At 44.1% G+C, this 15185-nt stretch overlaps 1 protein-coding gene across 6 annotated transcripts in view; it reads left to right on the top strand.

The window, feature by feature from the left end:
* LOC121524180 (triple functional domain protein) overlaps positions 1-12194 on the top strand; it is a 137824-nt gene extending 125630 nt beyond the window's left edge. For 3 of the 6 annotated variants that reach the window (XM_041809453.1, XM_041809450.1, XM_041809454.1), the window contains 11 exons: positions 29-295; positions 393-901; positions 1700-1947; positions 3753-3894; positions 4001-4028; positions 4147-4309; positions 5041-5162; positions 5249-5327; positions 6406-6606; positions 6825-6963; positions 9677-12194. In XM_041809453.1, coding sequence (XP_041665387.1) covers positions 29-295; positions 393-901; positions 1700-1947; positions 3753-3894; positions 4001-4028; positions 4147-4309; positions 5041-5162; positions 5249-5327; positions 6406-6606; positions 6825-6963; positions 9677-10231 — 2453 coding nt within the window. In that variant the 3' untranslated portion in view covers positions 10232-12194. The remainder of the gene's footprint in view (positions 1-28; positions 296-392; positions 902-1699; positions 1948-3752; positions 3895-4000; positions 4029-4146; positions 4310-5040; positions 5163-5248; positions 5328-6405; positions 6607-6824; positions 6964-9676) is intronic. The other 3 variants (XM_041809455.1, XM_041809451.1, XM_041809452.1) reach the window with 2 other exon arrangements.
* Positions 12195-15185: the final 2991 nt, after the last annotated feature.

Here is a 15185-nt window from a genome sequence, read left to right as displayed (position 1 = left end):
CCCTCGTCTCTTGTGTACCTTATCACAGCTCTAACCTCACCAATAGAATACCAGAGGAACCACGTGGGGGCCAGCGGGGGGTCCTGTGTGCCCAGTCATGGAGCTCCAGCTGGAGGCAGCAGTGGCTCTGGTGCTCCTCTTGGAGTTGGTGGTGGAAACTCCCATGGTAATACTGTACCTTCAGCACCCCAGGGTGGGTCCCGTCGTCCCTCCAGGATTCCCCAGCCCTCCCGTCTGCCCCAACCCCTACGCCACCACCCAGGGGCCGAGGCCGATGGCCCCAGCAAGATGTCAGGTATGACACGTCTGTTTGTCTTTTTTGATGATAAGTGTTTTGAAAAGCCAAATTGAATGAGTGATTGAGTTTTGAGTTTTGCTCACTTGTGATCCAGGTTCATCCCCTCGTCCTGTTACCCCTTCCCTACTGCCTCCAGGGGGTAGCCCAAAGGGCAAGCGCCCTTTCCAGATCCCAGAGGACCAAGCACAGGCCCCAACCCCTGCCAGCACTGTAGTCCCAATTCCCCGTGCCACTGTAGGGCCCCTGCCCTCCACACCCACTTCCAAACCACGGCCTGGAGCCGTGTCCCCCATGGCAGCCCCCGTGGCCATGCCTGCCTTTGGCAAAGACGGCCTTCCTCCTCCCCCTCCCAGTCCAGGCCACAAGTCTGGATCTGGATTCTGGAGCTCCATGCCGGGCTCTCCGGCCAGCCGGCCTGGCTCATTCACTTTCCCGGGGGAGGCAGGAGAGTCTCCGGTCCGTCAGAACTCAAACCAGATCCAGACTGGCTCTGGATCTGGGAGCCAATCCCACAGACACTCCACGCACAGCAAGGAAGCCGACCGCATGAGTACGTGCTCATCGGCCAGTGAGCAGTCCATCCAGTCCACCCAGAGTAACGGGGTAAGACTTCTACCTGCTGCCCAGTGTAGCACCAACTAACACCAAGGCAGAGGGAGGCCTGGTCCGTCCCGTCTGCCTGCTGTCCTCTGTCCTGCTGCAGCCAGCTCTACTAATCTGTCCCCTACTACACATCTCTGACAACCTTCACTGCTCTCCAACATCATCTCTGGCTTTAGCTCATTCCTGAAGACAATCTCTAGCAAATAAATTCCCTTTCAACATGTTTTCAGACTCAAAAGCTGATTAGTGGACCTAAATCAACTCTTTCAAGGCTGCCTCTACATTTCTGATTCTGACAAAGCTTATACTAACCCTTGACTTCCTTTTGGCCGTCCTTCACTTCCTGCTGTCTTCATGGTGTGTTACTGAAATGTGCGTTCCTGCAACTAACCTCTCACGTTTGTGGTTTACCTACAAACGTACTTGTTAGAGATCCTCTCATTCAGTCTAACGTTTCTTGTCTTTGACTTGAGCTGCAGAGCAAAGATGAGTGAAAAGAGATTCTCGATCTTTTTTCCTGTCTCTCTTCACTCTGTTCTTTTTTCCCAAGAAGGACATAAAAATGCAGTTTTTTGTCTTTCTTGTACTTTATTCTTGACTTAATCAGGAAGATGTTAATCAAAGTCTTTGCCTCGACATTCTCTATCTTTAGTAAATTATATTCAATGTTTGGTCATAGTAGTAAGTTAAAGAATAACGAAACATATGTGCATGTTAAGATTTTATATTGATTTAAAAGAAACAGTGCTAATGCTAATGGGTACTTATGATTTTTACATATCTATTATTTGTCCACAGAGTGAAAGTAGCAGCAGCAGTAGCGTATCCACCATGTTGGTGACCCAGGACTACATGGCCGTGAAGGAGGATGAAATCAGCGTAATTCAGGGGGAGGTGGTCCAGATCTTGGCCAGCAACCAGCAAAACATGTTCCTGGTGTTCAGGGCAGCTACCGAGCAGGGCCCCGCCGCCGAGGGCTGGATCCCCGGCTTTGTGCTTGGACACACCTCAGCCGTCGTTCCCGATTGTCCTGAGGGAACCATCAAGTAAGAACTGTTAAATAATGTAAGATATAATGTTTTAACTATGGTACTAAAATCGCTGTGTTTTAACAGCTAAATATGATCTGAAAGTTTAACTACTGATCTCTGCCTCACAAGTAACAAAACAGTTTACTTCTTGTTATGAAAATACAAATCGTATTTCTTATAAAGTGCCATTTCTCATGATGAACTGCTGAACCTTAGAACAATAGCGTGTCTTTGCTACATGTGTCCTGCTTGCTGTTCTCTACCTGATACTTTGATGGCAGCAGACATGAAACATGAATTATCCAAACAGGATAAAGGCTCAATAGATGTGACTATGTATTGTTTATATAAAAACGTTGATCATTAAATCATCATGTTGATCGATACTGCTGATTGATTACACCATTGAGTGTCCCCTACACTATATTGCCAAAAGTATTCACTCACACATTCAAATAATATAAATCAGGCATTCCAATCACTTCCACAGGTGTATAAAATCATCACCTAGGCATGCAGACTGTTTCTACAAACATTAGTGAAAGAATGGCTCGCTCTCAGGAGCTCAGTGAATTCCAGCGTGGTACTGTGATAGGATGCCACCTGTGCAACAAGTCCAGTGGTGAAATTTCCTGGCTCCTAAATATTCCACAGTCAACTGTCAGTGGTATTATAACAAAGTGGAAGCCATGGGGAACCACAGCAACTCAGCCACCAAGTGGTAGGCCACGTAAAATGACGGAGCGGGGTCAAAGGATGCTGAGGTCATAGTGCGCAGAGGTGGCCAACTTTCTGCAGAGTCAATGGCTACAGACCTCCAAACTTCATGTGGCCTTCAGATTAGCTCAAGAACAGTGGCAGAGAGCTTCATGGAATGGGTTTCCATGGTAACCGCTGCATCCAAGCCATACATCACCAAGTGCAATGCAAAGCGTCGGATGCAGTGGTGTAAAGCACACCGCCACTGGACTCTAGAGCAGTGGAGACGCCTTCTCTGGAGTGACCAATCACGCTTCTCCATCTGGCAATCTGATGGACCAGTCTGGGTTTGGTGGTTGCCAGGAGAATGGTACTTGTCTGACTGCACTGTGCCAAGTGTAAAGTTTGGTGGAGGGGGGATTATGGTGTGGGCTTGTTTTTCAGGAGCTGGGCTTGGCCCCTTAGTTCCAGTCAAAGGAACTCTGAATGCTTCAGCATACCAAGAGATTCTGGACAATTCCATGCTCCCAACTTTGTGGGAACAGTTTGGGGATGGCCCCTTCCTGTTCCAACATGACTGTGCACCAGTGCACAAAGCAAGGTCCATAAAGACATGGATGAGAGAGTTTGGTGTGGATCAACTTGACTGGCCTGCACAGAGTCCTGACCTCAACCCCACTGAACACCTTTGGGATGAATTAGAGTGGAGACTGAGAGCCAGGCCTTCTGGTCCAACATCAGTGTATAACCTCACAAATGTGCTTTTGGAAGAATGGTAAAAAATTCCCATAAACACACTCCTAAACCTTTTGGAAAGCCTTCCCAGAAGAGTTGAAGCTGTTATAGCTGCAAAGGGTGGACCGATGTCATATTAAACCCTATGGATTAAGAATGAGATGTCACTGAAGTTCATATGCCAGTCAATGAGCAAATACTTTTGGCAAAATAGTGTATATCTAAGCTTTATCCAGATCAGTGTTGGAAAGGGCTTTCCCCCTGAACTGTTATTTTAACTGCATAAAAACATCATTTGTTGTCAGTCTGATTTGGTAGCTTGCTGTTAGCAAGTTGTTTTTGTCAAAATCCACTTTGATTTGATTTTGCACATTTTTTCGTCCTAGTAGAAAATCGTCATCCTGGCACACATCCCTGCGAATCCGTAAAAAATCTGAGAAAAAGGAGAAGGAGGCAAAAAAAGAGAGCAAACTGGAAAATGGTTACAGGAAGTCCAGAGATGGCCTAGCTAATAAAGTTTCTGTAAAGGTGAGTTTTAACGGAAAAGGCTGAACTTTCAGAAAATAATCCTCTACTGAAAGAGCTTCTGCACCACGGCATCATCTTTGAGCTTAACTTCTTTCCTTTTTTTCAGCTTCTAAACCCGAACTACATCTACGATGGTGAGTGTTGATTTGTGAGTTTCTGTTATTGGGAACATTAAGAACAATTTAAAAACAGCTGGTTTTTATTTCCGCTGATCATTTACAGGATTAAAACTCTTTTTCCTCCCTTATTCAGTTCCCCCAGAGTTCCTTGTACCTCTGAGTGATGTGACATGTGACAGCGGAGAGAGTGTCACGCTCAGGTGTAAGGTCTGTGGTCGACCACGGGCAGCTGTCACATGGAAGGGACCCAACCAGAGCAACCTCACCAACAACGGGCACTTCAGTATCGCCTACAGGTAAACAGACATGGTCACATTTGACCACAGTTGACTTTTGTGTTGGGTGTATTTTTTATTGTGCTGTCAAGCTGCGTTTTAGATGTTTTAGATTGGCTTTTTGGTATTTCATCTGTCACATTCGTCATTAGACTCTTGGCTGTGTTTTGCCAACACCCATTTGGAGTACACATTACAATAACATCGCAGCCGTTGCATGTACACAGAGGTGGAAGCAAGTGAAGAGAAACACAGAGAACAGAGCAGAACTCTGTATAAGAGAAAAAAATATCTTGTTTTGGTGTCAAATATCAATATAAGAAGAGTAAAAAATTCAGATTTTCATTTCTAACATCATCTATGACACCCTCTGAAGTAAAAGCAGACATACAGGTTCATTTTAAAAATTAAATATAATGAAATGGTTGTTTGCGTTGAGATTTTCCTTGGATCTAAACGCCTTGGTTCCATACAGAATATGAAAATGTTACATAAGTAAGATGGTAGAACCATGGAGCTGACAGTGACACCCCCATAGCTAAGGGTTAGATTTCAGCTTCTCTTCTGCTGCCAAACAATCGAAGTATTTGGAGATGTCATTCAGGTGGTTCGTCATTTTATTTTGTGAGCTGACCATCTGCTAGCTAGCATTCTGCCACCAGTGGAATTCTACCCATAAAGACAAATCTATAAAGAAGGCAGTCAGTTTTAAAGATCAGCGTATAAAATGAGCGTGCGTCTCTTTATTTCAGTGATACGGGTGAAGCAACTCTGCGGATTATCGGTGTAGCCTCTGAGGATGATGGTGTTTACACTTGTGTTGCCACAAACGAGCTGGGCAGCGTAGCGTCATCAGCTAGCCTCAGAGTGTTGGGTAAGTGAGCAAATAACATTCACAGCCTCAGGACACAAGGCGATGCAGGTGCTTGGTTTAGACCTTAACTGTGTCCTTTTTTACAGCCGTGTCCAGTGACGGGATCAGAGTGAGCTGGAAGGACAACTTTGAGTCTGACTACGCTGAGGTGAATGAACTGGGCAGGTAAGGGACTTAACTCACACCCCAACAAACCTAAGAATGCACCAATGTTGCTGTTTGGTTATGAAATGAAAAACTGAGGGGCAGATGCACTTAGAATTATTACGCTGCACTAACAGCACAAGGATTTGCTCGACATGTGCGCCTGCTAGTAGCTCCGTTTTTGCACCGGATTCACAAAAAACCTTTCTTTGATCATATGTTGGTGCTGACACGACCACGAGGTTTCCAAGCAGAGCATTCAGTGCATGGCTGTGCACGTAGATGAGCGACGTTACAGAGGCAGAATAAGACAGAAAAACTGAAAAATATAAATTTCAGAGCGAGAACTCTTTCATACAGAGAAGTGCAGGGCAACACGTGTTGGATTATGAAATAAGATTAATAAGAGCGACTCAGACTGGGAATTAAGGAAAGCATAGTGAACACACACTTGTGCCTGTGTTGACCTTATAATATTACATAAAACACATTATCATCAGACAAACTAATATGTTTGGAAATCAGTTACAGCTGAGAGAAGTCATTCTGTACGGTGTTAAACTTCCTGCTGCCTAAATCGATATTTTATCAGGTTATTAATGTGAATGTCCAGAATTTTTTACCATGTGTATCAGCAGTACTGTTATAATACCTGGGTTTTTTTTGGTGTTAAACTGCATAGCTTTTACTGTCTGTGGCACTTCTCGACATAAGAAGAGGAATTTTGTGACAATTTGTATAATATTTACTAATTTTCATGCCTGCATTGGCAGAGGGTGCTGTTTGCCTGGCTGTGCACTTTTGTAAACTCTGTGTGCATTTAGTGTGGATTTCCCCTTTGTGCATGATCTGTGGATAAGATGCAATCTTTTTTTCCATTTGCACAGCTTCAAAATGTGCAGAAAGCAGCTTTGTTCATTGGTGGATCTGACCCGACAGTTATTATTTGACGTTTAGTCTAGTCAATTTTAAATGTATTTCACTCATTAAATGGCTAAAACATAGTAAAAGCAGAAAAATAAAAGTCTGGAAAGAAAGAAATCTGTGTTTATCCACCATGCATGTGACCTCCGAATGACCTTCCCCTTTCTTTCTCCAGGGGTCGTTTTTCTGTTGTGAAGTGTTGCGACCTGCGAGGCACCAAACGAACGCTGGCCGTCAAACATGTGAACAAGAAGCTGATGAGGAGGGACAGGGTGACTCAGGAACTCAATGTGCACATGAGACTCCAACATCCCCATATAATCTGTCTGATAGAAACGTATGAGACCCCCGTCAGCTATGCCCTCGTCATGGAGATGTGAGTTCTGAGATCAGACTCTACATGGATGTAACAGAGGCATAAACAGGATCAGCAGAGCCAGCATTGTGTTGTCTGTATGTAGATGTTGAGCTGCCACTGAAGTGCACCGTGGATTTACAGAGAGACATAATATCATAGCATCATACTATCAGTATGAATGTGTCAGGATATAAAGAGATATATAAAGCTGACAGCCTGTGATGTTTGTGTTTCAGGGCTCACCAAGGGCGTCTGCTGGACTACATCGTGAGCTGGGGGAATCTGACAGAGGAGAAAGTGGCGTGCTACCTTCGGGATGTTTTAGAGGCTTTACATTACCTGCACAACAGAAGGATAGTACATTTGGATGTAAAAGTGAGTACTTTCACTTTGGTGCTGTGTTTATTACTGTGCCTAATGTTAGGGTCGTTCTTCTCAGCGTTTTTGGCCTGCAACCCCAAACAGACTTTTAAAAATACTGAGTAACTACCAATACTTAAATTTGCCTATATTATAGAGCTCAATCAATAAATTAAATATACAAGATAACTGCAATAATTCTTATTTCTCAAACTACACCGCGTTCCAAATTATTATGCAACTGATATTTTTCTCTGATTTTCCTGAATATTTATGCAAATGACAGAATATTTTTCAAGTCATCAGCTGTTAGAGCATAATTCAAATGTTTGTGAACAAACTTCATAATGATAACAGTTTTTTTTTTAAATATAAAACCTCAAAATGCCCTGTTCCACATTATTAAGCAGGCCACAGGTTTCAGCAATATAGGAAAGAAAAAGGCTCTTTTTGCTGAAAAGACTCAAATAGTGTAATGCCTTGGACAAGAAATGAAAACATTAGATATTTCACAAAAAATGAAGCGTGATCATCGTACTGTGAAGAAATTTGAGGTTGATTCAGAGCACAGACAGGTTCGTGCAGATAAAGACATAATGAGGAAGGTTTCTGACAGACAAATTCATCAGATTAAGAGAGCAGCTGCTAAAATGCCATTACAAAGCAGCAAACAGGTATTTGGAGCTGCTGGTGCCTCTGGAGTCCCACCAACCTCAAGGTGTAGGATCCTCCAGAGGCTTGCAGTCGTGTATAAACCTACTATTCAGCCCCCCCCAACCAATGCCCACAAGCAGAAACGGTTGCAGTGGGCCCAGAAATACATGAAGACTCATTTTCAAACAGTCTTGTTGACTGATGAGTGCCGTGCAACCCTGGATGGTCCAGATGGAGGAGTAGTGGATGGTTGGTGGATGGCCACTGTGTCCCAACAAGGCTGTGATGTCAGCAAGGATTGGGCAGGGTCATGTTTGCATAAAAGGAGAGAAACTCATGGTGTGGCCCCCATCCTCCCCTGACCTTTAACCCTGTTGAGAACCTTTGGAGCATCCTCAAGCTAAAGATCTATGAGGGTGGGAGGCAGTTCACATCAAAACAGCAGCTCTGGGAGGATATTCTGACATCCTGCAAAGAAATTCAAGCAGAAACTCTCCAAAAACTCACAAGTTCAATGGATGCAAGAATAGTGAAGGTGATGTCAGAGAAAATCAGAAGAAAATATCATTAGCATAACAATTTGGAACGCGGTGTAAATCTCACAACTCTTCTCTAAATGGTGTGATACCTGAGTGTGAGTTTGATAACCTAGTCACAAAATAATTAGCAAATCCACTCAGTGCAGTATAATTAGAATAAAAAACAAATCAACTTTAAAGTTGTGTTTAGCTTGTCTTAGATATTCAAAACATAAAATAAATCCACTGAACCCTGAATAGAGAATGAGCCAGAAGTGTTCAATATCTGAGGCTCAGTCCAGGCTAAGGGTGCACTCACACTTGGCCATCCGTACCGTGCTGTATTCTAACCATGCTGAAGCCCATTTCACCCCCTCCCCTGTCCCCCCTTTGGCCCACTCTCACACTGCTCAACACATCCAGGCCTGGGCACGGATACATCACACACTGACGTCATCACACCATTGATGATTTTATACGTGTTGATGACTCATGATACATAAGTGTTGTTATTTAGGCTGTAAAATAGCAACAGATTTATACGATATCTGATCTGACATTGGAGTTATTTCACCTGACCTGGGATCAGCAGCTACGTTAACTATACAGAGCACAGAGAAGAGAGAGAAAGCGGTCCATAGCAGAGAGTTATCGCTCCAGCACATAATCTTGAGCCTGATCAGAGTTCCAAGCACTTCTGCTGAATGCAAACCCGACTTTTTAACTCGTATGAGCCCCTACAGTCATTCCTCTGCGTGTCCATATCTGAATCCCTGTGGCACTCCTTTATGCGCCATGAACTGTGCCATCTCTCAGCGTAATTCTGGATGGCTGCTTCACCAAACAAGCTCTCCTGTCACAGGACAACCTGTGTCTAGAGCAGGATGAAATGCTCAGTTAAAAGTTTTTTTTAACCATGACGAGAGCAATTTTAACCCTCTGATGAGAGCTGGAGGTGAATTCGCCATAGGATTAATGAACGATGTTCCATTCAAACGTCAGCGATCAAGATCATAGTTTCTTATTATAAAATTTAGCATTATAATTTTATAATAAGAGAGGTTAAATCAGCCGTGTTATTAACCCTGGCACACACTTGTCCACGTATTTGTCAGACTCTCCTTTACACACGGAGGATGAAAGGTGTTTGTTATCCTGTGAGATCCAGTTTGTGGCTCAATTGAGAGAAGAAGCTTTATTTCCCAAACCAAATAAACCTCTCATAGATAAAGCCTAACTTTGCTTGAAACTGGTCAGAAATGTGGACTGGACTGGGATCCATTAGAACGAGGTCATAGTGGAGCTGTGCGAAGTTAAATTCTTCAGCTCTGATAATATCTTTATAACTTGTTGAAAAACAATGAGACAAAATATGTAGTTCTCTCCATCTCTCTCTCTTGAAACAATCCTGCGGTCTCTAGCATGCAGCTGCTGCCTGCTGCGCCTCTCTGCCATAGTGAAGTTATCCACAGAGTTAGAGTTGCTGCGTGTGAAGAACAAATATGCATAGCTGTAATAACAGCGACAACACTAATCCTTCATTCCTTCTCTTCCAGCCTGAGAACTTGCTCGTGTCTAGTTATAACGGCCAGCCGAGGGTCAAGCTCGCAGACTTTGGTGATGCTGTCCTGCTCAACAGCGCCCACCACGTTCACCCTTTGCTGGGCAGCCCTGAGTTTGCATCTCCAGAGTTGGTCCTTGGAGAGCCCGTGTCGGTGACCTCTGACATGTGGAGTCTGGGCGTGGTGACCTACGTGCTGCTGAGCGGTGCCTCCCCCTTCCTCGATGAGAGCGCGGAGGAGACCTGCCTGAACATCTGCCAGTTAGACTTCAGCTTCCCCAGGGATTACTTCCAGGGCGTTAGCCAGGCAGCTCGAGACTTCATCTGTCTGCTCCTGAGGACCGACCCGGGCAAGAGGTCCCCGGCTGGGCTCTGCCTCCAGGAGCCGTGGCTGCAGGCCGGTACGGCTGACGGCAGGGCCAGAGCAGAGGGCTGCCTGGATACCTCCCGCCTCATCTCCTTCATAGACAGGAGGAAACATCAGACTGATGCCCGGGCCATGGGAGGAGTCAGGAGCTTCATCCAAAGTCGCCTTCAGTCCCAAGCTTAAGGAAAGGATGCACAAATTCAACTCCTACTGCCCATCTGAAAGAGGAAAAGTGGGACATCCTTCACAGTTTGTTGTCAGAGCTGAGGCTGTAGGGACTGCAGGTTCCTCTAGAAAGGAGTTAGTTAATGGTTAAGATAAAAAGACTGAATGCTGATTCTATCCTCCTTCACAGAATGCTGATTTCCCTTCAGTAGTCCTCTCCCCAGATTAAATTGAGACCTGTTCAGGTCCTAAGCCAATCAGAGCCCTAGAGAACAGAGTTCTCACCAATCACGTAAATTATTGGATGCCCTTGTCTACTGCTGCTTGCTGGTTTCAACTCATAAGAGATTTTGTAGTTAAGTGAACAAAAATATATATAAAAACATAATGAAGTAATTTATTTTCCTTTCAAGAGTTAAAGCTGATCATTAAGAGCTGATCGATTGAGCCTTGACACCACTGCACAGGCACAGAGCTTTCAGGACAAAGTGATGCCAACGATGCTTGGTGAGCGTGCTGAGAGCTCACTGCCCTCCCACTTGTTGCTAGATTATGTTTTCTTTTTGCTCTTTTACACAGAAACTGTAACTCAAAGACTTTTGAGAAGCAGCCCTTTCTTATAGAAACAATGTAAAAGGAAAAGTCTGTCTCTATGTTTCCAAGGAAAAAAATAACTGTAGAAAATGCTCATCATTTAAAAGTTGCTGTGCTACTTTGGACTGTGTAGACACATAAGCAGGAAGCAGTAACTTTATGGAGACATTTCTACATGGATCAGAGCTTTTTGATGGCAGCGCTTCTATAATGTACCTTATCTAAGATACCATGATGACCATGTTGCGAGTAACAATGCTGCACTGTCCACTCTGAGAAGAGACAAGACATCCATTGTTTGCTTTTTCTAGAACAAACTTGTGTTGCGCAGATATGAGATGTTTAAGCCTTACCTTGTAAATAGACTTCTGCCTTCTGTCCTCTGATATTCACATGGGACTCCTGCTTCTGGATGGCAGGAGACCAGACTGTCCCAACTTCTGTGGCAGCAGTGACTGCCAAATATACGGGAGTGAATTTCGGAGAGCGGAAGACAAACGACTGTAAAATGCACTCATTGTATGTTACGTTTGATTATCATGTGCAATGTTGCGGCTTTAACATTTTATGCAACTATTTATGAAGACATCTGTTGTATCTGTAATAAATCTAGAGAAAAGCATGTACTTGGTACTGCAAGCACTGCTGGTAGTTTGTGTTTATTTGCTCTTTGAGTGTTCCAGGCGACCTCCAGGCCCGGCCAGGTCAGAGGTCACACCTACAATCCTTTGATCAAATTAACACTTTTTGTACTGTATGCCTTTGTAGAATTGGTACACCAAAGTGGCGCTAGCTTTCTAGTACTTAATGAACTGTTGAATTGTGATCGTGGTTGAGTTAGGCGATCTATGACCATGTGACATGATTGTTTACACTAGTTAAACTCAAAACTGGAGGAAGGTGGGAGACACTTCTTTATAAAAAAAGGAAGACAGTTCCATTAGATTAAATGAGTTTGAGGGTTTGGACATCATTTAGTAAATGGTGTTTTAATGTTATGTACAGATACTTGTTGCCAAAATATTTATCAATGAATTCCTTTTGCGTAAAAAGAAAATAAAACTACCCTGAAACAGAGACTAACCAATGGGTTCCAGCCTGACTAGTTCTCTTCTCTGTAGATTTAAGTTACGGTTAGAGAAAAACTCTTTTATCCAGTACATTCAGAGGAGCAGCTCCTCTGATATCTGTATTTATTAGAGATATGAGGCCATGAAAAACAAGGACACTCGGACTGTATACCTCAGTTTAGGGTTTTTATCATTGTCTTTTTTGTCATGTTTGTTTCTAATTTCATTTGTTTCATGTTTGTTTTTATGTTTTCTATCTGCATGTATATTTCTTTGTACAGATCATATTTTCTCTTGTAAATATTCTCATTCTGCCATCAGCTATTTGAAAATTAAACAATGAAATCATGTATCCTGTTTAACATTTCGCTTCTTAATTTTTTGTTTGTTTCTAATGATATGAGCAGCCATACAGTCTTTCCCACAGAGTGATGTTGACCGGACATATTATGCAAAAATCACTTTTTCAGGCTTTTCTATTAGAAATATGTGCCCCTGGCCTGTCCACAATCCCCTCAGATACCAAAAAAAACCATTCTCTTCCCACTCTCTCTTTCTCCACCTTTCAGAAAATGTGTGCTGAACAAGCGTTCTCAGATTTCCCCTCATGATTTCATGTGGGGAGTGAGCCCCGCCCCCAGGTTTGGTTGGCCCTCCACACTTGGAGGAAAGTTCCGCCCTCCTCTCCTGGTCTTCCTCTCAGATGCCAGCTGAGATGCTGATAGCTCAGTGGGTTACCCTGCTGACTCTGGTCTTGGAGATTTATGGTTCAAATCCCAGTCAGGTCCATAACTTTGGATAGACATGTGAACATTGTAACATCAGGAGTGCCACATCCATTTCCCGATAGGGGTGTGGTCAGGGGCGGAGTCAGACAGCTCATTAACATTTACAGACACAGAAACAGCTGGTTCTGAGCAGGGCTGAAACAGAGGAGTTTTTCAACATGCAGAAATTCAATACTAAAGTGTTTTTTCAGCAACAAACTTCACAGGCATGTTTTGGGGAGCTCTGAGATCAATATAAACTTGTCTTAAAAGGGTAAAATATGTCCCCTTTAATCATAGCTACATGAAGAAAGGCTAGTTGTTGATGAGATGGTCCTGCAACCATCATCACTGAGTGCAGGAGTTGTGGGTAATGGGGCGACTGGCTCAGTAGGCAGATTTGTCCTCAGACACCCCAGGTTGCTCCCACTGCTTCTTCGGCGGTGCGTAATTGGGTATGGATGTATTCGAATGGGGTTAGCTCATACTGATGGTCTCCATAGCAACCGTTGCCTTCAGTGTGTGAATGTGGAGTGTGTGGTGTGATTGGGTAGGTGTGACCTGTGGTGTAAAAGCGCTTTGAGTAGTCTGATGACTAGAGAAGTCCATTAACCATAACCATCGTATCATAATAGCTGCAGAAAAATCTTCAAACAGCACAAATGATCAGCTGATTCACCTCATAGTCCAAACCTCAAACAGACCCTTGTTTAAAATAATCAGTAAATCTTTTAGATGACTCGCTATAAAAATTAGTCACAAAATGCCTTAAGAAAAGCATTCTTTATTTTTAATATCAGATTATCAGTGGAATTACTTTGGTTGATAAACTCAGTCATCGTTAATATCCTCATCTATGGAGCCTACAGTAATCAGCTGATAACTGACGCTCTCTCACATTCTTGTAATCTGATCAGTAATCCTCCACAGTGAGTTTATACTGATGTTCAGTAGGAAAGGAACAATAAACAAACTCCTGCTTTAGTGAGGCCATAATTCTGTCAGATTAGATCATCCTGTATAAAGTTTTTAACTGCATAAGTCTGTTTATTATCTATTTTTGTTGAAGGATTTTATGTAAAGAGATCAGAGCTGTGGGAATAAGACAACAGTCACACATCACATCACATTACGCCATTGGTTAATAGGCTTCCGGTTTCCCCATGCTGAGCTCCCCCAGGAGCCTCCTCTCTCCTCCATCCTCTCATCCTCAAGGAGCCTCCTCTCTCCTCCATCCTCTCATCCTCCAGGAGCCTCCTCTCTCCTCCATCCTCTCATCCTCCAGGAGCCTCCTCTCTCCTCCATCCTCTCATCCTCTAGGAGCCTCCTCTCTCCTCCATCGTATCCTCCTCCAGGAGCCTCCTCTCTCCTCCATCCTCTCATCCTCAAGGAGCCTCCTCTCTCCTCCATCCTCTCATCCTCAAGGAGCCTCCTCTCTCCTCCATCCTCTCATCCTCCAGGAGCCTCCTCTCTCCTCCATCCTCTCATCCTCTAGGAGCCTCCTCTCTCCTCCATCATATCCTCCTCCAGGAGCCTCCTCTCTCCTCCATCCTCTCATCCTCCAGGACCCTCCTCATTTTAGTTTCCTACAATCTCTCCAAAACAACCATTTTACTCCTATCATGGGAAATGGAATGAAATACCAGTGTGAGCATATTACTTTAGGGTTTCTAAAACATGGTGCTTGTCCTGTATTTTTATAATAACATACAGACTTATGATATCATTTTTATTGTGGAATAAATTTTTTTTATTGGCCCCTGATAAACCCAGAGAATGGCCCCTGATAAACCCAGTGAATGGGCCCCGATAAAACCAGAGAATGGCCCCTGATAAACCAAGAGAATGGACCCTGATGAACCCAGAGAATGGCCCCTGATAAACCCAGTGAATGGGCCCCGATAAAACCAGAGAATGGCCCCTGATAAACCAAGAGAATGGACCCTGATGAACCCAGAGAATGGACCCTGACAAACCAAGAGAATGGACCCTGATGAACCCAGAGAATGGGCCCTGATAAACCCAGAGAATGGACCCTGACAAACCCAGAGAATGGGCCCTGATAAACCCAGAGAACGGCCCCTGATAAACCCAGAGAATGGGCCCTGATAAACCCAGAGAATGGACCCTGACAAACCCAGAGAATGGACCCTGTTAAACCCAGAGAACGGCCCCTGATAAACCCAGAGAATGGGCCCTGATAAACCCAGAGAATGGACCCTGTTAAACCCAGAGAAGGGACCCTGATAAACCCAGAGAATGCCCCCTGATAAACCCAGAGAATAGGCCACGATTAACCCAGAGAATGGACCCCGATAAACCCAGAGAATGGGCCCTGATGAACCCAGAGAGTGGACCTGATAAACCCAGAGAATGGCCCCTGATAAACCCAGAGAATGGACCCTGATAAACCCAGAGAATGGACCCCGATAAACCCAGAGAATGGGCCCTGATGAACCCAGAGAGTGGACCTGATAAACCCAGAGAATGGACCCTGATAAACCCAGAGAGTGGCCCCTGATAAACCCAGAGAGTGGACCC

The sequence above is a fragment of the Cheilinus undulatus genome, linkage group 16, assembly GCF_018320785.1.
Source record: "Cheilinus undulatus linkage group 16, ASM1832078v1, whole genome shotgun sequence".
NCBI lineage: Eukaryota > Metazoa > Chordata > Actinopteri > Labriformes > Labridae > Cheilinus > Cheilinus undulatus.
The sequence above is the reverse complement of the archived record's forward strand: the minus strand, read 5'-3'. Positions and strand labels throughout refer to the sequence as shown.